This window comes from Miscanthus floridulus, chromosome 5 (genome assembly GCF_019320115.1).
Source record: "Miscanthus floridulus cultivar M001 chromosome 5, ASM1932011v1, whole genome shotgun sequence".
In the NCBI taxonomy this organism is placed as follows: domain Eukaryota; kingdom Viridiplantae; phylum Streptophyta; class Magnoliopsida; order Poales; family Poaceae; genus Miscanthus; species Miscanthus floridulus.
This window is the reverse complement of record NC_089584.1, coordinates 19,839,907-19,867,903: the sequence shown is the minus strand read 5'-3', so window position 1 is coordinate 19,867,903 and position 27,997 is coordinate 19,839,907. Positions and strand designations below refer to the sequence as shown.

The 27,997-nt window shown below is 47.1% G+C and overlaps 1 protein-coding gene across 1 annotated transcript; it reads left to right on the top strand.

Moving 5' to 3' along the window:
- The first annotated feature begins 458 nt into the window (after window positions 1-458).
- On the top strand, window positions 459-5,958 carry LOC136449632 (alpha-xylosidase 1-like). The gene is made up of 3 exons (XM_066449738.1): window positions 459-837; window positions 1,325-1,983; window positions 3,841-5,958. Exons 1-3 carry the CDS (start codon window positions 602-604, stop codon window positions 5,727-5,729), a joined length of 2,784 nt encoding a protein of 927 aa, XP_066305835.1. The 5' UTR covers window positions 459-601; the 3' UTR covers window positions 5,730-5,958.
- The last annotated feature ends 22,039 nt before the right edge of the window (window positions 5,959-27,997 follow it).

The window sequence follows — 27,997 nt, the reverse complement described above, 5'->3', positions numbered from 1 at the left end:
TCTAGAAAAAATATAACATAAATCGTTAATATCCTAAAAGAATCATAAACGAATCATTAAGGGTTCAACTAATCATATACAATACAATTAAACACAATTTAAGTTTTATTCTCTCTTATCAGCGTTCTCATGCACAAGCTTCTAACCAAACAGACTATGACCTAACTTACCCTGCCCAAGCAGATTCGACCAAATTTTCAAGTAATTTTTGGGCAACAATTTTTACCGAGCATGTTGTCTGGATCTCCGACCAAACAAGCTCAATGTACGTGGCGGGAGCAATAACGCTATGAAGAGGCAGTGAGAGCAACCACAATGTGTCCCAAAACCATCTATAGTGATTAAATTATTTTTTACCACATGCATGCAGAGCTGCTCACAGCTGCCACTGCTCACTCCCCGCCATTACTCGTATTTACTACCGCAGGAGCACCCCTCTCTCTCTCTCTCTCTAGGCATCTCCTCCTCACTGTCTTGCATTTCATAGTTCACAGTTCACGGCTTCACGCTGCAGGGCAGTGGCCATAGATAGAGTAGCTGTACAAACTTACAAAGGGGAGCTCGTGAGGGAGTGAGGAAAAAACCAACGGAGCACAACGAAATGCTATCATTTTCTCGCTCGGCCATCCTCTCCTACCTACTGTGGTGCCTTCTATTTCTCACCTTGGCAAGCAGCCATGGCGCGGTCGCCACAACAGAGCCGAAGGTTGGGTTCGGGTACAAGCTGGTGTCCCTTGTTCAGCTGCCCAACGGGGGAGGCCTTGTGGGCTACCTGCAGGTGAAGCAGCGCACGTCCACTTACGGCCCTGACATCCCTCGCCTCAGGCTCTTTGTTAAGTAAGAACTTGCTTCTCCTCGCCAAGCAGCAAATCAGCAGCTCCTGTTCTTCGTTTTTCCTTTCCCGCGGTTGTTCTAGTCTGAAGTGTTGACACACATCCCTGTAGTACTTTCGAGGAGAATGTTGGTTGCTGTAATAATCAATTGCTTAAATTCTTCAAGACAAATCGATTTAGATTTACGGCTAGTAGAACAGAAGGAATTATTCAGGAACATTTTAAGATTGGACTGCAATCTGTAGTGTTCCATTCTTCCCCTGAGGTCATGTTTTATTGGTTGACAATGAGTTCATCTGCATATGGTCCCAAGTATGACCATGAGGTCGATATTTTACTGATTTTACAGCGAATGTTCACTTGCATAGACTCTCCAAACCATGGTTTTCCTAAGTATTCTAAGACTTCCAATCATGTAGAGCATGCCTGAACTTTGCGATGGCTTAAAAAAACTACCTGAGGCCAGCTTCTAATGGTGAAATGCTATGCAGGCACGAGACCAGGGACAAGGTGCGCGTGCAGATCACCGATGCAGATGAGCAGAGGTGGGAGGTCCCCTACAACCTGCTTCCAAGGGAGCCAGCCCCACCCGTGACCGGCGACAAGGTCACGGGCGGCCCCTTCACGGGCGCCGAGTACCCTGGCGAGGAGCTGGTGTTCACCTATGGCCGTGACCCGTTCTGGTTCGCTGTGCACCGCCGGTCCACGGGGCAGCCGCTGTTCAACACCAGCGCCGGCGCGCTGGTGTTCAAGGACCAGTACCTGGAGGTGTCCACGGCGCTGCCCAAGGACGCTGCCCTGTACGGTCTCGGCGAGAACACGCAGCCGGGGGGCATCCGGCTGCGGCCCAACGACCCCTACACCATCTACACCACGGACATCTCCGCCATCAACCTCAACACCGACCTCTACGGCTCGCACCCGGTGTACATGGACCTCCGGAGCCTGGGCGGCCGCGGCGTCGCGCACGCCGTGCTGCTGCTCAACAGCAATGGCATGGACGTGTTCTACAGGGGGACCTCGCTGACCTACAAGGTCATCGGAGGTCTTCTCGACTTCTACTTCTTCGCCGGGCCGACGCCCTTGGCCATCGTGGATCAGTACACGTCGATGATCGGCCGTCCCGCGCCCATGCCATACTGGGCATTTGGTAAGGACTGCCTTTTTCAAAGTCTAATTATTTCGTTTTTTGTGCTGTCCTTTACTCATTGTCAGATTAGGAGGATACATCATTTGCTTAAGTTATGGATTGCTAAATTCCTGATTGGCCCAATCATTTGGTTAAGCTATGGTCAGCTTACTGCCAGATCGAGATTGACTGAAAACATATAGTTTTATCTGATGCCATGGATGGATACTTGATTGTTGCCTGATTAGTTTGATCCATTCGATCATATATTCAGCCTGTTCGCTTGTTGGTTTCAACCAGCCCAAACCAGCCAGCCAACAGTGTTTTTTCTCTCACAACAAACCAGCACCAGCCAGCCCAAACCAGCCCAGAAACTAACCAGCGAACAGGTCGATTTTATCTGCTGCCATGGCTAGCTAAACTTTCAGGTTCACTAATGAGATGTAGCCTTCTCTGACTCCATGGATGCCATACTCTGACACACACTAATGTAGATATTTGGTGACAGATAGGGCAGTTTATTTGCTGTATCAGGTGTCACTACTCACTAGACAGTGATAAGCATGCCGGCACTATAGTAACCAGTTATCAATCGCATCATGTGAACTCTTTGCTCAAAAGTCAAGTAGAGTCTCTTTGTTATAAAGCAGAATACTCCCATGTCATGGACATCATGGCATAATCCAGTATACTACCTTTCAGTTTACCAGTATTGCAATATCCCCTTAAAGCACTTCCGCTAACCATGCAGATTAGAAAACTTAGTGCGACTGGTTTAGTTCCGTGTAAAGTAAATGCTAAGGATATGCATGCACTGTGCAGACTGCTAGCAGATGGAGCAGCTTGTTCTGAAGAAGTTCAGAAATCTGAGAAAAACGTTATGCATCAATTGGTTTTTTCTCATACAGCATGTTCAGTGCTGCTGCTTTTGCTGATTATTTGCTTTCAGTACATGAACTACATCAAATGTGCATGTTCATTGTTCTGAATATCATAGTCTACAATTTATGAACTATTTGCTACAAACATTCATTGCTTCCAGAGTGACTAATGCAATGGATGAAGCATTGTCACCCTGGCACCCACTGATTGAATACCGGGGGAGACAGTGATAAGCGTACAATGTGTCTTACTCCCAGTAGATTAGTATTCCATTGGTGTGTGAAATTCCTTTCATCAGAAAAAAATGCAGTTTGCTTGATCTTCCTGCCAAATAAAATACTGAAACTTTTGTTCACTAGTGTTTGTAGGCTTGTACATCATGATAATTACAAAATCTGGCATCTTGATGTGCCTTGCTGGAAGCCTGGGAACTGGAATTTACTTGTATTATCATTCTTTAGGAAATTGCAAGTCGATCTCTGTATCAACTATCAAACATATAACTTCCCAAATGCAGCTTCCCATTACAAGATAGTGTGTCAGTTAGTTTCATCCGCTAGTGAGGCCATGTTACCTATAGGGATAAGGCCTTCCATGTGCTCGGTACTGATCTTGCCCAATTCATGGACAACCATGAAAATTGATGATCAGAACCCTAAGAAATAACTCACACTACAATCAATTTTGCCAATGCACATGCGCGTGTTGAATTTCTTGCCGTACTTGTTGACCAGTTACTATTACCATTTTCTTGCTTTTGTCAGTACAATAGAGTTGAAGTGTGAAAGTGAATGTGATTCACGGATGCAATTCATTAACAATTTTTCTTTTCCCATTCCAATTTTAGACAGTGCATTATTTCCATTTCCTGTATGAAATACTATGTAGCTGCTTTTATCAAGAAACTGAAACTTGCTGCCTGCATGCTACTACCCATAAATTCTTGTACCGTGAAATTCTTCAACTCTCTGAGTACTCCATGTGCTTGTCTTTCAGGGTTCCACCAATGTAGGTGGGGGTACAAGAACCTTTCAGTGGTAGAGGGCGTTGTGGAGGGTTATCGGAATGCCCAGATACCGCTGGACGTGATCTGGAATGATGATGACCACATGGATGCCGCTAAGGACTTCACACTTGACCCGGTCAACTACCCACGCCCCAAACTGCTGGCATTCCTTGACAAGATCCATGCACAAGGGATGAAGTACATTGTCCTCATCGACCCTGGCATTGCTGTGAACAACTCCTATGGCGTCTACCAGCGTGGCATGGAACGTGACATCTTCATCAAACTGGATGGGGAGCCATACCTCGCCCAGGTGTGGCCTGGACCTGTCTACTTCCCAGACTTTCTCAACCCCAACGGTGCGTCATGGTGGATTGATGAGGTGCGGAGGTTTCATGATTTGGTCCCGGTGGATGGGCTCTGGATTGACATGAATGAGGCCTCCAATTTCTGCACGGGCAAGTGCACAATCCCAAAGACGCACCAGTGCCCTATTCCTGACTCCAAGACACCATGGGTCTGTTGTTTGGATTGCAAGAACATTACAAACACAAGATGGGATGATCCGCCATACAAGATCAATGCCTCTGGGCAGACTGCTCGTCTCGGCTTCAACACCATTGCAACCAGTGCTACACACTACAATGGCATCCTGGAGTACAACGCACACAGTCTGTATGGCTTCTCGCAGGCCATTGCCACGCATAAGGCACTGCAAGGGCTGCAGGGGAAGAGGCCGTTCATTCTGACCCGCTCCACGTTCGTCGGGTCGGGAGCATATGCCGCGCACTGGACCGGCGACAACAAGGGCACATGGGAAAATCTCCGTTATTCCATCTCGACAATGCTCAACTTTGGCATCTTCGGCATGCCGATGGTTGGCTCTGACATCTGTGGCTTCTACCCGTCGCCGACTGAGGAGCTCTGCAACAGGTGGATTGAGCTCGGGGCCTTCTACCCGTTCTCCAGGGACCATGCCAACTTCGCGTCACCGAGGCAGGAGCTCTACGTCTGGGAGTCCGTGGCGAAGTCGGCGCGGAACGCGCTTGGCATGCGGTACAAGCTGCTCCCCTACCTGTACACGCTCAGCTATCAGGCACACCTGACCGGGGCCCCCGTGGCGCGGCCGGTGTTCTTCTCCTTCCCCGACTTCACGCCGTGCTACGGGCTGAGCACGCAGTTCCTGCTTGGCGCCAGCGTCATGGTGTCCCCGGTCCTGGAGCAGGGCGCCACTTCGGTGAGCGCCATGTTCCCACCGGGCACCTGGTACAACCTGTTCGACATGAAGAAGGTGGTGGTGTCCAAGAGCGGCGCCCCAGTGAAGCTGGACGCGCCGCTGAACGAGATCAACGTGCACGTGTACCAGAACACGATCCTGCCGATGCAGCGCGGTGGGTTCGTCTCCAAGGACGCCCGGGCGACGCCGTTCACGCTCGTGGTCGCGTTCCCGTTCGGGGCGACGCAGGCGGACGCGGAGGGCGCGGTGTACGTGGACGACGACGAGCGGCCGGAGATGGTCCTCGCGGAAGGGCAGGCGACGTACGCGCGCTTCCACGCGAGCGTGCGCGGCAAGGCCGTGACGGTGCGGTCGGAGGTGCTGATGGGAAGCTACAGCCTGCACAAGGGGCTGGTCATCGAGAAGCTGTCGGTGTTGGGTCTGGACGGTACCGGCAAGGACCTCGCCATCCAGGTGGACGGCGCGGATGCCACCGCAGTCGCGACGTCGAGCCCTTACTTCGCGGCGGGTGGCAACGCGAAGCTGCAAGGGGAAGAAGGCGTCGAGGATAGCAAGAACGGCGTCATGGTGGAGGTCGGCGGGCTGGCATTGCCGCTGGGGAAGAGGTTCACCATGACCTGGAACATGCGGATCGAAGCTTAGGTCAAGTGGTGATGTGCTACCATCTTCATGAATTCGCTTAAGCCGTGTTCTATTTCTGATTTAGATGGTGGTAGATCCTGCCATGCTGCTGTGCAGTCAGAAACTCAGAATCCAGATTCTGAAAATCTGTCATCTGGGGGGTGCTCTGCGCAAGAAGCAGAGTACAGAGTGAATCTTCCTCATTTAAGCATTGCTGCAATAAAAGATTGAATCATTAGCGTTTGACTAATATGATGATTGAACACGTAACGAAATGGGATGGAACCATCTTGACCTGGAGTGATCATTGTCGCGAGAAATGCTTTTGACATTTAATTTTACTTATTATCACATAGTCGTTCCTTAAGTCTTCACTCTGCAGTTTCCTTCCTTTTCTTTTCCCCCTATAGAAGCTAAAGGAGATGTCTCTGGCTCAATGTATCACTGTATGCTTAACGGGAAAGCACTCTGTGGCTTGCTTCCTTCTTTTCCTTTGTTTTGATGAGAGAGTTCTGATGGAGTTTAATGTTTTTCTTTGAAATTACAGTTTATAAATGGTTCGTCTCAATCCTGGGCCCATGTCAAACACAGGCCCATTCATGAATACAATGGGCTGTGGATCTAGAAGGCGGTTACTGCCCAAACATAAAATGGCCCATTCACGAAGGCTGATGCCCTGCTCTCATTACTGCTTGCAAGCAAAATTGCAATTGCAATTGCAATGTGCATTACCGATTTCCTTGTGCACTCAGCGGGCCAGCGGGGTACGAGGGCAGGCATCAGTGTGGAAACACCACTTGTGTCATTGCATGGGGTACCTGAATTCAAGTTTGCCGTACAGATTCAGTCGTTCACGCACGATACTACTTGCAAGCGGTAGGAGTCGAGTTTGCCGTGGACACGGGGAGTAAACCCTGAACACACGGATAGCCAAGTCTCGCCGGCGCACGAGTAGCTCACGAAGGAAAAGCGAGACTCGCGTCTGCCCCGACTGCTAGTGATACTCTGACATACAAATTTTGTTTTGATAACGTTGAACGACAACGAGAGGTTGCCCTCCTCGTGTGGCCTGCGGAGGAGGCCTGGAGGCCAAGGCAACGAGAGGTTGCCCTCCTTCTCGTGTGGCCTGGAGGCCAAGGCAACTGCTCCATCTCTCTTCACCGGTGCTGCGGCCTGCCCGAAAAGGACGTGGTGCTCCGCGCCGAACGATAACCCACAGCGCGCGCCGCTCCTCACGTCACGTCGCGCTCAGCCTCGCGGCGCGGCGCCAAACCGAACCGAGGACCTGTTTTCCCTCCCAAAATGTCAAATTTTTCAAGATTCTCCATCACATCGAATCTTTAAACACATGCACGAAGCATTAAATATAAATAAAAAATAAAACTAATTGCACAGTTTAGACGAAATCCACGAGATAAATCTTTTAAACCTAATTAAACTATAATTAGACACTAATTGTTAAATAACAACGAAAACACTACCGTGCCGTTTTGCCAAAAATTTGGGCAACCAAACTCGCCTCGAGCTCGCGCACGGGCACGGCCACCGAGGGCTGGGCGGGTCAGAGTCGTCCTGCGCCACGCGACGGTGACAGGCCAGATCGTGCCCGCTGTGCCGGGCGGTCCGCACTCCGCAGCGAACCTTTTCGTGGCGCTCGAGGCGCCGACTGCTAAAGGATAGTAAATTTTGAGTTAAAACAGTATTTTTTTCTTATATCAAACCGGCCATTAATAATAATCCATAATCATATATCGTTTCAGTCCCAATGAAACAGTACATCCACGAGGCGCGCGGCCGGACGATGCCGACGCAGCTCGGCAGCTGAGCCATTGGCCACTTCCCGTCGCGACGTGCAAGTCTCTTTCGCTTCTGCTACGTGGTCTTGGACGCCAAAAGATTCACAGAATGGGCGGCGCAATGCACCGCTGAACCGCGAGATGCAAGGGACCCTGACGCGCAGCATGCTCCTGGGCTCCAGCGTGCACCCCGCTACGGCGCAGGGCCGGCCGGCGGGCAGCGCGCCGAAAAGCCATCATCTCGCGCAGTTCTCTGCGGCGAAACGCCTCTAATACTGTAGCTCGATTGATTTTGGACGATTAAATAGTGTTACGCGGGAGAAAATAAGCTTAAAAACAATCCGACCGTACCCGCCGAACCACAGTTTATTTTTTTTCTAAAAGGTCACGTCGCGTGGGGCGGTGGGTCCTCCTCCCCAACACGAGGTGAGTGTAGTGCAGTGCGCGTAGTGCAGTGTTTACCGGACTCCGGTCTCCGAGACGAGGCCTGCAGCGCACTGCGCATCGTGGGCACATCTCCCGTCAGATCCCGTCCGCAAAGCGTGACAAGAAAGGAGGCGCCGGAAATCGAGCCGAGGCAGCGGCAGCGCATGCACACCACGTCGCAGGCCTGCCTCCCCTGCTTCCGGCGGACTGGCCGTCTCGTCCCTCTCCCGCGTGCCGCACCTGACCTGACCCAACAGTCCAGCAGCCTTCGCTCCGCGATCGAGGTCCGAGGCCAGTTGTCCCTGTCGGTGACGACCCATCCACGCTCTTGCTTCAAAAGCGGTGCAGCTGCCCTCAGCGAGAAATGGTACAGGCAGCCAAACCTAAAATACTCACTCCGTCTCGTATTATCTATCTAGCGACAGTAGTATGTCCCAAATTAACTGTCGTCTATGAGACTGTAAATGAGCCTCACACCTACGTCTGCAACCTTCCTATCACCCGGTCAGGCATCCCACCTCCTACTGTTTTCATCCACTCGTTCGTCTAGAGCTCACGTTGTTTATTGTTTTTCTGCTGAAACAGAGAGACAGAGAACAGAGGTCACTGTCATCTGTACTGTTTTTGTAGGTTTACCTTGGTCTTCGCACATGGATCCCAGCGACAAATAATACGGGACGGAGGGAGTACGTGGCTATCTCAACAACAACACCTAAAATACAAGATTCAGATAAAAAGTTTAATATTCATTCGACATCTTTTTCAACAACCAGACCTAAAAGAGAATTATTCCTGTAAATGAGTTTTTAGAGAGAAGATGCCCAATATATTTAGGTTATGCCTCTCAGACAATTCAAAATAGATCTCCCATATATATACTCTATTAAAAACTAATTTTGAGTATCTTGTTATCTACTCCCTCCGTCCCGTATTATCTGTCGCTGGGATCCATGTGCGAAGATCAAGACAAACCTACAAAAATAGTACAGATGACAGTGACCTCTGTTCTCTGTTTCTCTGTTTCACCACAAAAATAATAAACAACGCGAGCTCCTGCACGAACGAGTGGATGAAAACAGTGGGAGGTGGGATGCCTGACCGGTTGATAGGAAGGTTGCAGACGTAGGTGTGAAGTCCATTTACAGTCTCAGATGACAGTTAATTCGGGACATAGGAGTACGCTAGAACGACAGATAATACGGCACGGAGGGAGTAGGCTGCATCGGCGTGGGGTGGCAGGGGCACGTGCTGTACGGAGTACTTGTTTATTTGTCGCCGCAGGAGGAGTACATCTTTTTACCGCGGGGAGAACGGCCAGTAAAAAAGAAGATTCACGACTACGTACAGTGATCCCTCATCAATCAATCCTAGAAAAAAAAAGACTGGACGCTGGACGTACTCGTACTACTAGGGGCCTGCAGTTTTCTTCTTTCTGACGACGATGGACCCACAGGAGGGTAATCTGTCTTTTCGATCCTGGCAGGGCCAGCTCACATGTGGTGAAGCGGTCGGCGTGCCCGTCCGTGCAATCAGAGCCCGAACCAATCTCGAGCATCGTGGCGTTCTGTACCCGTGCATGCTGGCACTGCAGCCGCGGGGGTTCGTCCCGTCGCCATCTGAAATCTCAGGATCCGTCTCCTTGTCTGTTGTCGCCTCCCGTAGTCCCGTGTCGGGCAGTGTCGCCGAGGGTGGCGGCGGCCGGCGGGCGCTCGAGAAGGATGGCGCCAAAACCAGGTGACCGATCGCATGGCTCCCCACCGGCCACGTCCAGGCCTTGCCGACTGCCGCGCGCCCGTCACGTGACCATGATCCGTGGTACATCTGCGCCAGCCGAGAAATCTTTGTCGCGCCGTCCGCGCCAACCGGCCGCGGCTGTCGTCGCCGCGCTGGAGCGCCCGTGGACCGTACGCGATGGGGGCGGGGTAGGCCATGATTTGATCTCTTCTCGGGCGTTTCCTACTCGTACCAGCCTGCCGACACTGCGGGCGGATTCGTCGTCGTGCGGCAGACGATCATTGGGCAGGCTAGCAGGCGTGCCTGACGTCTCGCGGATATGATGGTGTGGGATATGGAGCTTGGCAAGGATGGATGGATGTCGACCGTCTCAGGCGTAGTACTGTACTGCTACGAAAGGTCAGTTTCCGGTGCCGCCCCTTGCTTTTATCCTTCGCTGAATTTTCTTATCCGAAGGAACGGTCCTTCCTTTTACGATAAACTCAACACCTCGTCCTTTTTTTTTTGCGACTCTCGTCCTTGAAAGAGAAGCCGTTCGTGATAGCAAGGAAATCGACATGCTGTTGTTCTGCTAGTGGTTTGTTTCAGGCTTTTTCCGAGCATGATTTCTGGCAGCCCCCGGGAGTAGTAGCTAGTACGGAGTATGGTCCTATTTCGCCGCTATGAGCATGGAAATTAGCTGGAAAAGGCTGCGCAATCTCCGCCGGGACACTCCAATTCAGCTGCTAATGATTGGCAACAACAGCTCAGACAAGAACCGAACAAACGACCGAGCCAGTGACCGACCGACCGTTCCATCTCTCTCGCCTCACCGCAGACCCCACCCCACCCCGCCGGGCCACCATAGCTCCAGCTGCCAGTCTGGTAGAGTACGTTTTGTTTAATGCAATGCGAGTCAAAGGATCATGAGCCAGTCCGCCAGCCGGTCCGTAAAAGCGAAAGCCGGGACGCGAGAGGGATGGCCTCATGGATTGCGCATGCGAGTGCGAACGACCCCTGCGGCAGCGCGAGTGAGCTAGCAAGCGAGACATCCATAATGGCGTGCGGCGTGCGTGACCACGGGCAGCTCAGCTAGCGGTGGCACTGGCGGGCACACGGCGGCCTTTTCCTCTGCCGCTCGCCGCAGCTCTCCCGGCCCAGTGTGGCTGCCGCCAGCGGCCAGCCAGGAGAGGAGGAAAGAGTCGGAGTCTCTCGCCTTCCGTAGGAGGAAACAGAGTACTCGTAGTACTGTCTTGTGTTGTTGCAGATATACTAGTACCTGCTTGGTTCCAACACTAGTAGTACGTACGTGGAGCGTGGTGAACAGGCAGTGGCAAACCGTGAAGCCTGGGATCACGAGCTTGCAAAGGCAGCGAATTTTTTACTTTTTACCTTTTTTTTTAAGTTTCTCACAAATAAACTCCCGACGAAAAGAATTCAGAAAATAGACCCTTAGCTCGGCGCCATCGATGTTGGCACCAAGCTAACCATCTCGGCGCCAGCGTCCCTGGCGCCGAGCTCTTAGGCGCGAAGCAGACGTGGGCAGCTCGGAGCCAGCAACCCTGGCGCCGTGGATATTGGCGCCGAGCTCGGCGCTAGGGTTGCTGGCGCCGAGCTATCTGTTTTAACCCCGGCCATGATCATGATGGGAGGCTGGGACTGAGAGTGGGAGCAACAACAGTAGCCATGGAGTCTAGTCTAGTCTAGTGCACCCTGTTCCTGCATGTGATGGTCTCTGACTGCGCGCCTTTCTTATCGGCTTTGGCCACCCATGGTCTAAAAAAAAGCAAAAAAAATAGAGTAGAGCCAGGTAGCCTACACTAGCAGCAGACGATGAAGATCTTGTACCTTGGAATTCATGAAAGCCACGCACCGTCCGCGTCGATCAAAGCTGCCGCATCCCTGCATTGCATGCCTTGCAGCTGCACTGCACTGCATGCAGGCAGAAGAGTACAGTTACATGCGTGCTTTCTTTTTTTTTCAACGCAAGCGATCGACTTTTTTCATCAGTCTCAAAGCATGCGCAACAAGATCACTTTATTTTATGTAGCAGGAAGGAGTACTATCAAGTAGTACTCGGTGTTTGTTAATCCACCTTGCTTAGTAATTATTAACACACAGCACCGATCGATGTAGTAGTAGGTCAGTGCTCTGCAAAGTCCTGGGAGATTCAAGGTGAGAGCAGTGGTTATTATAAGGAGAATAATGAATTTTTATTTAGGATCTTTGAAATTAATTGGCCAGTATTGTTACGCTAGCAAATAAAATAAGTATTGTTGCTTTTTTCTGGTACTATATTTGTCGAGCTAATATATATTGCTTGTAATAATATACAATAATGTAATATATTATTGATTATCATAACCACAAATGGGTGTGCTCTGCACATGTAATGCTTGGTCCTTAGTGTCATAGGAGTGATTTTCATCACATGTTTAGATATGAATATGCCTTTTCATAGAGATAAATATGTCTTTTCACATAGACACGCGCGTGTCACTGGTGCATGGCCACTAGTTAAATTAAAGTCTCCCGTGAATGAAGGAATCAGTCGGTTTTGGCGTCAACTACCGAACAACTAGTACTACTTGATAGTACTCCTAGGACAACAAGCGCTTTGCACGTACTCCTAGATACTAGTATCGTTAACACTCACAATGCAAGAAACTATTAGCACTCCGTTAAGAAAATGCAACTAGTGTCGCTTAAAGTGGTTCATGTTTAATTAAGTTTTTAACAAATAATATTCATATTTATGATTTCAAATCAATTATTATAAAAATACATTTCATAATTAATCTAATAGTATTTATTTGATATCATAAATATTGATATTTCTTATTTTTAGTTTGTCAAATTTAAGATATTAAAATATAACACTACGTTAAAATTGTTTTTTTTTCTAGGACGGAAGGAATACTAGGAATTTAGAAAGATACGTCATCATTCATTAGCAGCAAGGTGCGATGCATACGTCCGTGGCCTAATGACTAATGAGTTGTCTCCCTCTCTCTCAAATGGAAAGAGAAACCTGCCTGTAAGTAAAGCGTTACAGCTGCACATTCTTCGATCGCTTGCGTTGAAAAAAAAGGAAAGCACACATGTAAGTGTACTCTTCTGCCTGCATGCAGTGCAGTGCAGAGGGCATGCAATATAGGGATGCGGCAGCTTTGATCGACGCGGACGATGCGTGGCTTTCGTGAATTCCAAGGTACAAGATCTTCATCGTCTGCTGCTAGTGTAGGTTACCTGGCTCTACTGGCTCTACTCTATTTTTTTTGCTTTTTTTGAGTTCATGGGTGGCCAAAGCCGACAGGAAAGACGCGCACTCAGAGACCATCAGATGCAGGAACAGGGTGTATTGGACTAGACTGGACTCCATGACTGTTGCTGTTGCTCTCACTCCCAGTCCCAGTCCTAGCCTCCCATCATGATCATGGCCGAGGTACATGGCGCCGAGCTCGACGTCAGCAACTCTGGTGTCGAGCTCAGCGCCAAGATTCACGGCGTCGAGCTCGGCGCCAGGGTTGCTGGCGCCGAGCTGCCTGCCATGTCATCGCCACGTGCCAGGGTTGCTGGCGGCGAGCTGCCTGCCATATTATCGCCACGTCTGCTTCGCGCCTAAGAGTTCGGTGCTGGGCGCCGAGACGTGTTAGCTCGGCGTCAACATCGATGGCGCCGAATTAAGATCTATTTTTTAAATTCTTTGCGTTAGGGTACGAGAAACTTTTGGAAAAAAAAAATTACTAAAAAGTAAAAAATTCGGTCAAAGTCACACAGCGAAACGGGACATGACTGCGTGGCACGAACTCGATGGCAGTAGTACGAGCTAGAGTCACGTCACGTCGGCAGCGACGTGCCACGAACGCTACAGCAGCCGACCGTGATTGAGCGGGCGTCCGGGCGCGTCAGAACAGGCAGCTACTACTACTAGTAGCCCAGTTGGAGTAGTACTCCTCGGCACGTCACTCATTGGAGAATCCGAGGAAATCCGCCTCGGTTCCTTCGTACGTGCTCCATCGCAAAGCACGCTAGCTTCGGCATTCGTACGTGCACGCGTGCTGCAACAGCGTTTCCGGCATGGCTACGTGCCGCCTCTTGCTCCGACCGTGCACCGGCTTTTATGGCACCAGGGACGAACGTACCGGTCATGGCACTGCTGCAAGACGCGAGCACAGCTCCTCCCTTCGGTCATACCGCCAGTGCGTGCTCAAGTTGTGAACATTTTGCAGGCACCGTGTTGATAGTAGACAGGGATTTTTGTTTTGAGAAGAGTAACGCTAAACGCCAACACATAAATATTTATAATTTTATTGTACGTTGTGATCGGATATGACAGAGCACTCAATCATACAGGGTTTATACTGGTTCAGGCAACATGTCCTACGTCCACTTTGAGTCGGTCGTTGACTTTATTCCTGAGCCCAAATGCTCTAAGTTTGTTGTGGGGTTACAAACGAGAGGGAGAAAGATTGAGGGTATCAGAGGTCCGGTCGGACTCTGGACCGAAGGACTGAGAAAGATGGGAGCTCCGACGTGCGCTAAGTGTTCGAACGTCTATCATTCGTTGGAATCGTTGGATGGCCGTTCGACTCGTTCGTGAATCGATTGAATTGCCCTGGTGGTCGAATCGTCTGTCTTTTTGGAGAGAGCGTATCCCCTTTTATAGACGAATGAGATGGCTTTACAAGAGATAGAGAGAGTGTGAGAGAAATAGAGTGTGTGTTTTCTAGTCTTGTTGCCCACGCTGTCGGGTACAAGGCAGTTTGTCGGCGCCCACAACACTGTTGATGTCCAGATGCATGTGGTAAGTTCCATCGTGATCTTTTGGTATGGCCAATGTCGACGCCTACTATACTGTAGGATAAATGTCGACGCCCATAATATTGTTGGTGTTCTAACATATCTGGAAGGTTGCGGTGCATCCTCTCACACGGCCTGACAGGACTGTCATGTAGGTGTGCAGGGTACGGTCCTTGATATTGCGGTTGACTGGAGCGCCCTGCCTCACTTGCTCTGTTCGTTTCGTGGGTTTTCACCAAACGGACGTCCCCGGTCGGTCGTTTCCCAGTCGGCTCCAGCCTCCCAGTCGGAGAAGAGCTGTAAGCAGAGGTTCGATGTACTCCCAGTCAGAGAAGCGAGTCGGAGTCGGAGACGAGCGTCGTCCCTTCTCGGCTAGGCCTTCCGGTCGGAGAGGCGGGCCGGAGTCGGAGGTGAACGCCAGTCCTCTTTTGGCTAGGACTTCTAGCTCAAAGAGGTGGCCGGAGTCGAAGGTGAGCGCCGGTCCTCTTTTGGCCAGGCCTTCCAGTCGGAGAGGCGGGCCGGAATCAGAAGCGAGCGCGGTACCTCCTTGGTCGGGCCTTCCGATCGGAGAGGCGAACCGAAGTCGGAAGCGAGCGCGGTTCCTCCTTGGCCGGGCCTTCTGGTCGGAGAAGCGAGCGTCGTCCTCTCTTTGGCTAGGCCTTCTATTTGGAGAGGCAGGCAGAGTTGGAAAGCGAGCGCAGTTGCTCCTTGGCTAGGCCTTTCGGTCGGAGATTGCATCGCCCTTCTAGCCTGTCGTTAGGTTTTTATGTCGGCCCAGGAGTTCGTTCGCAACGTCTTCTGCTGGGCCAAGCTTTTGCTGGGAAGCATGTCCATCAGGGACCCCAGGTTTGTGAACTCGACACTATGTTTTTCCTTCTCCAACACCCAACTCCCTCTCCCCGATGCGCACGACACCTGAGTCCCTCTCCCCCGACACGGCTCCTCCCTCCCCCCCTTCGACGGCGGCGATGGCGAGTTCTAGCGGCGGCACCGACAAGGTAGGCTGGTTCCTCTTCCTCCTGGATCTGTGCCCGTTGGAGATAAAGACGGCGGTGGCTAGGGTTCCGACGAGTCTCTCCCCCTCTTTCTTCTCCTACTCAGGCGGCTATAGAAGGGACCAATCAGGAGGAGGCAAGCAGGCCAGACAGTGGGGATGATGACTCGGCTGTTAGTGTTTAGAGGACACGAGGTTTATACTGGTTTGGGCATCAGACAGCTAGGTCTGTGGCCTTAGTATTGCGTGTCTAGCTCAGATGGTGTGCTTAGATGACACGAGGTTTATATTGGTTCGGGTAGAAAGTCCCTATGTCCAGTTCATTACTGCTGCTCGTGTTACTAGCACTAAAAGTTTATAGTAGGGGTTACAAACGAGCGATAGAGGGATATGTCCCAACTCTCTGTTGTGCGTGTGCTCCTAAGGCGTGTTAGGGCATGTGTTTTGATGTCTACAGTCGTGTAGAGTGGTGAACCATCGTCCCCACTCCTAGGGCGTCCTGCTTCCCCTTTTATAGACAAAGGGGAAGAGCATGTTACACAGAAAGAAAGAAGGAGAAGAGCTAAGGAGAGGAAGGCTTCTAGGACCACCGAGCCTTTCTTCTCCTTTATGCGGGTCCTGTCGACACTACAGATGGTGACAGAGATGGCTCCACACCGAGCGCCTATTCGCCGTAGATGCCACGCCCTGACGTTGTTAGCGGGTCGTGATGTCCCTTTCCGTCCCGACGCTCGACGCGACGAACTAGCGTGCTGGTCAGCGGTCGTACAAGGAGTAGGTGGCATAGTTACCACGCATCCTTCACTGTTGGTGATGTGAGTTCCCTAGAGTGACATGTCATGGGCATGGGTCATGTTGAGATGTGCCGGTCCCTCAACAATGCTCGAAGTTTAACTTTGGTTTGTACTTTCTGGCCTATAGTGGTTGACGGCGATATGGGGTTCTATCAGGAGCCGCGCCTAAGGGGTCGGGCGAGATGAAGCCCCCAACCCAGAGGTCGGGCGAGGCGGGTCCCATGACCTAGAGGTCCAGCGAGGCGTGGCCCCCAACCAAGAGGTGGAGCCCCCGACCCAGAGATCGGGAGTGGTAGAGCCCACGCACCTGGGGGTTGGTTGGAGCTTTAGTCACGCTCTTGACTGCTTGGATGAATCAATGTTGATGACCATTAGCTGCTCCTCTTTGGGTACCCTAGTGTTGGTCCTTGACACCAGCATTTTTAGGGACCCTAACGGTGGTAGCGGCGGTGGGGCCAGGTCATGGCGGGGGAGTTCCATCGGAGCTAGAGAAGATGGCGACAGCCGAGCTCATCGGAGTTGGAGAAGATAACGGTGGTAGGGGGCAGGGGCAGGGGGAGGAGGCCATCGCGAGTGTGGTAGGGTCTCACTCGAAGCTCCAGCGAGACCCTACCATGCCACGGCGGGGGGGGGGGGGCGGTGATGGTGGCAGTGCGTTGGGAGGAGGAAGAAGAGAGCTACAAGCCATTGGAAAACCATATCAAAGGTTTAGAAATCAGGTGAGTGCTCCCAAGATGAACTCTTTGAGAACGATGGACAGGGAATCAGGGATTTGAGATGGCCAATGTGGCAGAAGCGGCCGAAATAACACACCTTCGGAGGCGCTTGTCTTTCACCAGACAATAAGCACCATGAAAGCAAGCTACATCGGACGGATTCCGTCAAGCACACCCCAAGGGAGAACTCGAATAATCCATGTTTTTCCTCTAGGATCCAATAATGAGAACGAGTTTATAATACTTAGTCCATTTCATACAACAAGAGTTCTTAGAAATATACTATTATAGTACCAAGTTCAGAGTGCGGAATTTAAACAACAGAATTACAATAAATATCTAACGATAGAATACAAGGATCCATCTATGCCCACCAGAAGAATCCTCCACGCAATAGCTACCCTTCAAGCTGCACCTGCAACAGGGTAAATAAACCATGAGTACACAATGTATTCGCAAGACTTATCCGACTAGTGGAAATAATTTCCTAACTCCAAAGGACATGATAAGCGTTATGATTTGCTAGGTTTCCTTTTTGTGGAAAGCAATACTAGTAGTGAATCCTTATGTATGTTTCTTATTAGCAGTCATGATTAGTTCATTATCTAACCATTCTAGGTAAGCACATGTTCTACTTTCAAGCAGGAGTTGAGCAAACAGATCAATTTCACCGTCTTTCATCTTCTAGTTCTTATTACGGTGCTAGATCATAGACAAGTCATACTGGATTACCCGGTGATTCATGAATCAATGTGCCTAGCTAGGTACCCCAAAACACACGCCCCACTTGTACTCTAGGCACAAGCAGGACCAACCCATCACTCTCCTATCAAGAGGTCTAGGTCTTCATCCAAACTTAGACTCCAAGCCCCCACAGATGGTATATGAGGCTACTTAAGCAAGCTATAGCACTACATCGCTCTTTAACCCAATTCCTTAGAATAGTTTGCTAAACATAGCAATGTCTAACTGCCAACAAACTTCAAAAAATTTCTCAGTTTTGAGTTGAACTCAATTTGAAATTGCATTTCTAATCTATTGGAAATCTTTGCTGGTAATATCATTTTTCGACCGTAGGTATTTCATTGTCATCTACAAAGATTGTACTTTAAACTTTATTTAAGTATCACATACATGTTCTATAGCATTTTTGCTTAAAATTTTTATTTTTAAAGCCTAAGTGATATAACATGACTATTGAATTAACTTTCATTTCACATTTCCGTTGATCGTTTTGAGTTACGAAAATTGATCTACACTCTTTATTACATGCATTGACACATAAACATGATGCTCATGACATGTTTTAGTAAATGGTTTGTAGTGTAACACTGAGGGTGTTACAAATCTATCCCCCTAAACAAAATCTCGTCCCAAGATTTCATGTGTCTAGTGTAGGAAAAGAGATAAGAAATAAATTCTGATTTAAGCAATTACCTTGGTTAACTAGAAAGAAGGTGGGGATAATGCTTCAAGATATAACTTCCTTGCTCCCACGTTGCTTCGTCCTCCGAGTGATTTTGCCACTGAACTTTGTAAAACTTCACCACACTGTTTCTAATCACTCTTTCTTTTTCATCCAAGATCTTGACAGGATGCTCAATATAAGACAAGTCAAGCTAAAGGGGAAGTCCTTCCATTTCCAACACTTCATCAGAGACCCACAAACATTTCTTTAACTGGAAAACATGGAAGACATTATGTATTGCTGACAAAATATCCGGGAACTGGATACGGTAGGCAGTAGAACCACACCGGGACAAAATCTTGTATGGTCCAACATAACGAGGGGCTAGCTTCCCACGGACACCAAATCGATGTACACCTCTCATGGGAGATACCTTGAGATACACATGATCACCAACTTCAAATTGTAAGGGCCTTCTTCGCTTGTCTGCATAAGTTTTCTGACGACTTTGAGCCGCCTTCAAATGGCTCTGAATAATGCTGACTCGCTCTTGAGCTTCTTTGATAAAATCAGGCCCAAAATATCCACGATCACCCACCTCAACCTAGTTAAGAGGTGTTCTACATTTCTTACCATATAAGGCCTCAAAAGGTGCCATACAAATGCTTTCTTGATAGCTATTGTTATAAGAAAACTTAGCTAGAGTCAAGCATTCATCCCACTTTTCTAGAAAAGAAATGACATAAGCCCTTAACATATCCTCAAGTACCTGATTGACTCTTTCTGTCTGACCTTCAGTTTATGGATGATAAACTGAACTTCTGAGGAGACTAGTACCAAGATAGTCCTAGAGTTGCTCCAAAAAATGAGAGACAAAGACTAACCCTCTATCAGAGATGATAGTAAGAGGAACTCCATGCAGAATCACGATCCGGTCAAAATACAGCTTGGCATACTTCTTAGCTGAATACCTGGTATCTACCAAGAGAAAATGAGCAGATTTAGTGAAACGATCCACAACGACCCAAATAGAGTCATAGCCTTTTACTGTGTGGGGCAAACCCACAACAAAGTCCATGAAAATATCCTCCTATTTCCAAATAGGGATAGGCAAGGGTTGCAACAATCTCGGTGTACGCATATGGTCTGCCTTAACCCTTCCACAAGTGTTGCACCCCACGACGTACTTGGTGATATCCTGCTTCATATTTGACCACCAATACAAGTGGCGCAAATCATGGTATATTTTGTTACTTCCTGGATGGATGGATAACTTAGAATTGTGAGCTTCATCCAAAAATTTTCTTCTACGCTCCTCTCTTGACGGAACAACCAATCTGTTCTTGAACCTCACTACACCATGATCATCAACACTGAAATGAGAACCATGCCCTTTGATAAATAACTTCTTGATATGCGGGATTTTCGAAACATCTTGCCTTTGCTCTATAATAATTTGCTCAAGTAAATCCAAGACTAAAGCAATATGGGCTAGTAGCTCAGCATGGTTGAGAGACAAGAGTGCTTCTTCAACTTGATACGACTTCTAGCTCAAAGCATCAGCTACCACATTAGCTTTTCCAGGATGATAATGAACTTCTAAATTATAATCCTTGATTAGCTCCAACCATCTTCTTTGCCTCAAATTTAACTCAGACTGAGTGAAAATATATTTGAGGCTTTTGTGATCCGTAAAAATATGAACCTTGTTTCCCAACAAATAATGCCTCCAAATTTTTAGAGCGTGCACCACAACAGCTAGCTCTAAATCATGGGTGGGATAATTCACCTCGGGCTTTTTAGCTGGCGTGAAGCATAAGCTATCACACGTCCATCCTGCATAAGCACACATCCCAACACCATCTTTGAGGCATCACAATATACATCAAAATGTCTATCAATATCCGGTTGGGCAAGAACAAGAGCAGTGGTAAGGAAATGCTTTTGAGCTTGGAAAGCTTCCTCGCACGCCAGACTCCATAAAAACTTGATGTCTCTCTGGAGTAACTTAGTCATTGGTTGGACTATTTTGGAGAAGTCAGGAATAAAATGCCAATAATAACCAGCAAGACCAAGGAATTGACGAATTTGGTGCACTGACTTCGGATATTTCTAATTTAACACATCCTGCACCTTGCTTGGGTCTACATAGATACCTTCAGGTGTTAGAACATGTCCCAAAAACTATACTCGATCTAATCAAAAGTCACATTTGCTGAATTTGACATACAACATGTGTTCCCTTAATCGAGTCAGTACTATCCGAAGATGTTGTGCATGTTCTCCTTGGTTCTTGGAGTATATCAAAATATCATCAATGAATACCACTACAAACTTATCCAACTCTGGCATAAAGACTGAATTCATGAGATACATGAAGAATGCAGGAGCATTAGTGAGACTAACAAACATGAGTAGGAATTCATATAGCCCATACCTAGTAGAGAAAGTTATCTTTGGTATATCTTATGGCCGGATCTTAATTTGAAGATACCCAGAACGAAGATTAATTTTTGAAAACACTTTGGCACCAGCCAACTTATCGAACAAAGTATTAATATGAGGTAAATGATACTTGTTCTTAATGGTTACCGCATTAAGAGGGCGGTAATCCACATACATCCGCAGAGTACCATCCTTCACAAAAATAGCTAGACAACCCCATGGAGAAGAACTAGGATGGATAAATCCCTTCTCCAATAATTCCTTTAACTGCTTCTTTATTTCAGCTAGTTCTTTAAGAGCCATGCGGTAGGGACACCGGGAAATAGGAGCAGTGCTAGGTTCTAACTCAATGGAAAACTCCACATCTTTATCCAGTGGCAACCTTGATAGATCTTTAGGGAAGACATCCGAAAACTCACAGACCATAGGAATAGAGGCAAGATCAGGAGAATCTTCAACATGAGCAGTAACTGGTAAGGCTAGATCTAAGGGCATAAGAAGAGACATCCTATCCTCAAAAGAAGGAAGCCATAACTCAACAACTCTCTACTTAAGGTCCAAGACTACCCCATAAAATCACAACCAGTTCATGCCCAGAATTGCATCAATGCCTTGCCCAGGCAGCACCATGAACTAGAGGCGGTAAGTGTGAGTGGCTAGCACTAATCCAACTATGTTTGTCCGAGTATTAATGCACAACTGCACACCAGGGATACTGATTCTATAGGTAATAGGCATAGCCATAAGAGATATACTGTGCCTTTGTGCAAACCCCATGCTCATGAATGAATATGATGCACCAGAATCAAACAACACATATGCTGGGTGGGAATCAATGGTAAATATACTAGCCATCACCGGTTCATTCTACAAGATTTCCTCAGCCCCAGTAAAGTTGACTTGCCTAGAGCAACTTACAGGCACCTTCTTCTTTACGATCGTCCGCTTGATCAGACGGGAGTTAGCTGAGGGCTGAGCAGACTATACATGCTAGTTTTATGAACACTCTCAAGCATAGTGGCCTTCCTTATCATAGAACCGACCAATTTATAAGAGCACAAGTACAATGGTAGCCCACAAGCGGTCACACTGTCATACTTGAGCTCATATAAACCCGGTAGTCTGTCGAGTACCACAATGGGTCTCGATAAATGATCCACATATAACCAAGATCGTACATGATGCAACATACATATCATATGTTACATAAGGTTCACAGATATAGTTCATTCATAAGAGTATGAAATAAAGTTATTACAAACCAAGTTCGATAGATAGTAGCGGAAGCAAATTAAACTTTGAAAGTAGCATTTGCCAACATAGTTCAAATATAGTGCCAACACATGATCACCATCCACAAAAGCATATATAAGGATTATTAAAGATGCCTACCCAAGGCTCACTTCTCATCCACTGTGGGATAGAAGCAATTCTTGTAATAGCCGTGATAGACGGTACCATCTGCAACAATAGGAATAAAACCCTGAGTACAAGAAGGTACTCAGCTAGACTTACCCATCATAATCAAGAAATAAAATGACTCCAAAGATTATACAAGGCTGTATAAGTGGAGGTAGCTTGACAACATTTTGCATAAAAAGCGATTAAATCAATTATACAATTATACTTTGGTCATCAAGTTAATTGTAGCTATTCATCTCTTGATTAGCAGCTATCCTATGCCAAACATGAGGTGTATCATTTGATAACATACAATAGTAACCATAGCAGGTGTAGTAATTCCATGTTTATCCAAACCATCACATTCCATAGTACAATTACTATGATGTTGGTACTAGCCAAGTTTCTCACTATCCGGGGGAGATGGCGATTCGAATCGATTTCAACCGGCTGGGAATTTATTCCTAACACAAACCCAAGCAGACCAGATCAACGGTCACCTTTGGTACAACTCAAGTCGACATTTCATGGGTTCGCCCAGCGTCGCACAATTAGGGACAACCAGCTGTCAGGATGTTTAGGACCGACCTGCCCTTGGGCTCACGTCTGGCTCCCCACACATCCTTACTATCATCTAGAGTGCGCGCTTTTACAGAGTGGGGCTCAGCCTGAGTTAAGCTACTCGGCTTCATGGTCAGAATGAGTTATTCGGCCATCTAAGTGATAGGCATGCGTTCAATCTTGTCAAAAAGCACCAACAACGGTATGGTCCTTAATCGACACAGACAGAATCACATGAGTCAACCTACACATAGACTCCGCCCGACCTCTATTTAGTTTACCCCATGGTTCTTTTCCATGATAGTAAATATAGGCAACCATGCTTCGGTATCCACCTATATCTCGTAGATGATAGGAAATCACTCAACTTCTACCAGTCTAAGCATGGCTAAGCATATATTCGATCTTGGACCTACATAGGGTTAAAGGTATATGTAACTAGACAAGATAGTTCTATGCATCAAGTGTTTCTAATCAACTCTTATAACCTAATGCATCAAACATAAAGGACTCAAGTAGTATTTTATAGAACACTAGAAGACTTATAGTGCTCCGAGGCTTACCTTCAAGGAAAGAGGTGGGGCGGTGATCTAGGCACTCAAGGAGCTCTTTGAGAGTCTGCTCCTCTTATCCTAGAGCTGTGGCTTGAGGAATCTCCTGCTGATCCCCTTCCTCTTCTTCATTGAATTCCAGCAACGTTATTTCCTCGGTCGATCCTATATGCATGATCATGGAATAAGGTATCACGAACGCACGTATGATGACACGTATAAGATGATATAATGTGATGAATGCATCCTCATAAGTATTTTCAAAAGCATGGTATTAAAGTAATAACAAGTGCATCTTGTTGTACTGAGTAGGTGTATATCTATTCTCTATTACTTAAGCAAACACTTCTGCAATTTATTTTCTGAACTATAAAACAACAGCTAGTCGTTTTAATCATAACTAGAGTTATATACATCGAAATAATATGATTCTGGATATTCTAGAAATCCTATGAAATTGTCTACAACTTTCTTTTAATACCCTTGATGTGATTCAACAGTTATCTAGGTCAAACAATTTAGTCAAACAAATCTATCCAGAAAGTAAACAATTTAGACAACAAACTTCTAATGGCCAAAACTCTTAAACTCTAAGGCCTATGACCATGAAAATTTAACATGAGGTAGATTAGTAAGTTATATATAACTTTGTTATTATCAAGTTTTACAAAAAAGGTCATTATCAACATGAAATCATCCATTCAACCGAAACTATACATGCAGCCATTTATTTGAATTATAAAGCAATAATTAATTTGTTGCATACAACCAATTGCTTATAAGCCTTACTTTTAACATCCACAGTTCATATGTATCACAAGCACCATAGAAAACATCATGGTCAAGCACAATTTATTTCTTTAAATGCCTTTATTAATTTAATTAAATAATTAGGAGAAATAACAAACATACACCAAATGTACACAATAAATTCTCATAAAATTACAGTAGCTTCCTAGTGCTCACAGTAGATTAGTGTGAAACTTTCATACCATTTGGACATGTACAACACCCTACGCAAAAATGACAAGCTAGCAAGGTCTATTTTAGTGAAAATAGTTAACCCTGTAGAAAAGTGTCAAACAATAGATTCTGTATTTATCTTAGCTTCATAAGAGTGCCATAATACTGTACAAAAACTTGTAGGAAAAAATGTTACATATTTTTATCCCTATCATTTTCTTCAGAAAACACCATTTATTAATAGATAAATAGAAAGATCATATTTCAATCAAGTTTACTATAATTTTAATATTTTTTCTAGCTAGAGCATGTCAACACAAGACTAGCAAAATTAGAATCACAATTTTATCACAACCCTAGCTCAAGTTACACATTTTACAAAATTATAAACATTCAAAAAACACTCATCTAGCTATATTTTATTCACTAACAAAAATACTAGAAACTATACATATCCTATTTTTACAAAATACTACACTTCAAGTGGAACCCACCAAAATTTGGTTCACCAAAATTGGACACCTAGAACTCTAGTTATGATTTTTTAAAGTTGGCATACATTTCTGAAATAAATGAACTAGCATCTGGACCTAAGCCGCTGACAGTTGGGACACTGAGTGAGTCGGGCCCGCGCGTCTGTGAACCAAAAACAGAGGACCGGCGCTGACCGGCCGGAGTTCGCCGACGGTGAGCTCTTTGGCGATGGCACCGGCACCACGGTGATCCCTGAGACCTTGCGCACACACTAGGGTAGCTAGTTGGACCGATTGCTGGAGCTAAGGACGACGACGACGCTCATGGTCGCACAACAAACACGGGTCAACAGCGAGCCACCAGAGCTGGCCGAGATGGCACCATCAAGGGTTTGGCCCGGCCACGGCATTGTGGCACAGCAGTGAAACGACGATGAAGGCCGCGCGCTGCACCGGAGGCTTACCGTGCGCTGCTAGCTAGTCAAGGCGGGTGTGGTGAGGCGATGGGAGCATGATGGAGCTACAGCATGGCGAATGAGTGACACGGGCGTAATGCGAGGACAAGCAGCTGGTAATGGCGTTGGTGACGTTGCGCTGCGGGCAGTGCGAAGGTAGAGGACGGCTGTGGAAAGTGAGGGAGCATGGAGTGACTGAGCCGAGCCACATGTGGTCTCCTTATGCGCGCGCTAGCACACCACGGTGGGGGCCCAACAATGGCTAGTGGCAGCCACACAGTGGCCAAGTCCTGTTCGTGGTCGGCCACCACGGCGCGACGCGCGACGGCCATGAGCCTCGTGATGAAGCCTGACAGCGCCCATTCGAGGTCCCTAATCTTCTAAACCACGGCTCATTAGTGAAATATTCCTTAACAAAAGTTGTAGCCCTATATACCATCTATAATATTGATTACATGATCAAAGTCTAAATTGCAACTGAATATAGAGTAAAATCATCACAAAATCAGCACGACGAAACTGTAAGCGCACTTGGACTTAGAAAATTTCTAAGTGTTGAAAACTTGTGAAATGTTGATTCTTGTGAGCTACAAATGACGAAGCTAGGCATCGAATTAGCTCATGACCCAAAAATAAAAGTTGTTGCTCTCATAAAATACTAAAACTTTGATTTAGTGCACACATCCATGCAAAGGCTCTATGACATAGTTCAACCTAGGTCAAACATACCACTTTCAAATGATGACTTACACTACAACTATAACTTAGAGACCAAACTAGCCCTAGTCATGAGTACCAAAGTTGTTTATAGTGATATTCTAAACATATTTAGGGTATTCCAAAGGTCACACAAGCATTTCATACATTGGTTACATATAATACTTCCTAGGTCAACAAGCATATCATCACTTAGGAGTTTAATTAGATAAAGTGATCTACATGAACATTGTTTCATTAGTCATCCTAAGTATAGCTTAGGTGTTTTAGTGACCAACATCAACCACTTACACTTATTCACATATGATCATAAGCATACACATATAGAAACATAAAATAACAAGGCATGTTTCACATGTTTCAGTCATATGTTTCATATGTAAAAGCTTATATATGAATGCTTGATGATTATGCTCATGCAATGCAAGTGAAATTATGCAAGCCTAACACCTTGGGTGTTACATTCCTTGCCAAACTTGAAACAAGCACTAGTCTTGATCCCCTACCCCTGATGAGGTGGAACCTACTATCCCTGGGGTTGCTGTTGCACCTGCAGAGTAGGTGCACGGTATGAAGTAGGAGGTGCCTAGTAGTTCTGCTGAGGCTAGCGGAACGACTGTCCACCCAAAGACTAACAGGGCACCCGCCTGACAACCAGCACCTTTTGAGCCTGGGGATGACTAGAAGACCTAGTAATCACCCGCTTGCGCTTCCACTCAGCCTAAGAGTCATGCTAAAGTCCCTCCATGGCAATAGTAGCATTCATCATAGCACCAAAAGTCTGGTAGTTCACTATGTATAGCTCATTCTACAGACTATAAGAGAGGCCATCATAGAAATGGTCCCTCTTCTTCCCATTAGTATTGACGTGGATCCCAGCATACTGTGCCAGATGGTTGTACTTATTCACATAATCCATCATAGACATGCTCCCTTGCTTCAAGTCCAGGAACTACGTCAACTTCCTGTTCAACACACCTGTAGGAATGTAGTACTCTCGAAAGCAGCAGTAAACTCCTGCCAAGTCACATGGTGGTCCATCGGCTGCATGGCATTGAACATGTCCCACCATGCACTGGTAGAACCCAATAGTTGTTGCGCTGCAAAGCGCACCTTCTGCTCTTTAATTATAGTGAGCAGCTAAAACTTCTGCTCTAGAATATGAAGCTAATGCTCCACATCTAGAGGCTCAGTAGTTGACGTGAATGTGGGTGGGTGCATCTTCAGGAAATCTTGGTAAGAATAGGGCCCATCAGGACCGCAGGCACCACCCCATTCTTGCCATTGCCTCCGTGGCCACCACGGGAGAAGCCACCAATGGCCTAGGCAAGCTTCTCTAAGGCACGAGCTGACTCATGTCGAGCAGCCAGCATCTTCGCCATCATCTCTGCATGGGTCTTCGAAGGTGGCATTGGCAGAGGAGGAGTCAGAAGTGGGGCCTCGTGGCTCTCCCCATTGGTGTTGCCAATGACCTCACCGCGATCGTTATCACCCGGGTCTACCCCAGCACTGGTACTCCCACAACCAGACCTTAGGTTCATCTGTAAACAGATAGGAACCAACCATTAAGATCCACTCTCTAGACTAGGAACATGAGACTTAGAGAAATGATAAGACTTCTATTAAAGCATTCTTTTAGGTTATCCTATCAATTCGCTAACCCAAATTATACATGTAGGGGGAGTTTAGTTTAAGCAAGATTCTCCTTTTCATGATGCATGCATCGGCCTACCCGTTCACTCAAGCTAGAATATAGCGGCATTCGCAAAAAATTTTGGCACATCTCACACTCACTTTCTGCTTGCTAAATGATTCTTACGCAGCATAAGTTAGTGTACCTAGAGAAACTTAATTAGATAAAACCAGTGCAGTTATCCTAGATAGACCATATTGCTAGGGCTTATACTTATTTACATAATTTTATCGCATCCTACTTTTCGAAAAACTTTTTGTCGACGAAATATGGTCGGCAGTCCACCGAAGGGGGTACCCGTGGTGGTAGATTATCGGTAGGATGCGTGTAATCAGGAACCAGATGGTGACACAAGGCGCAGAGACAACGATTTAGACAAG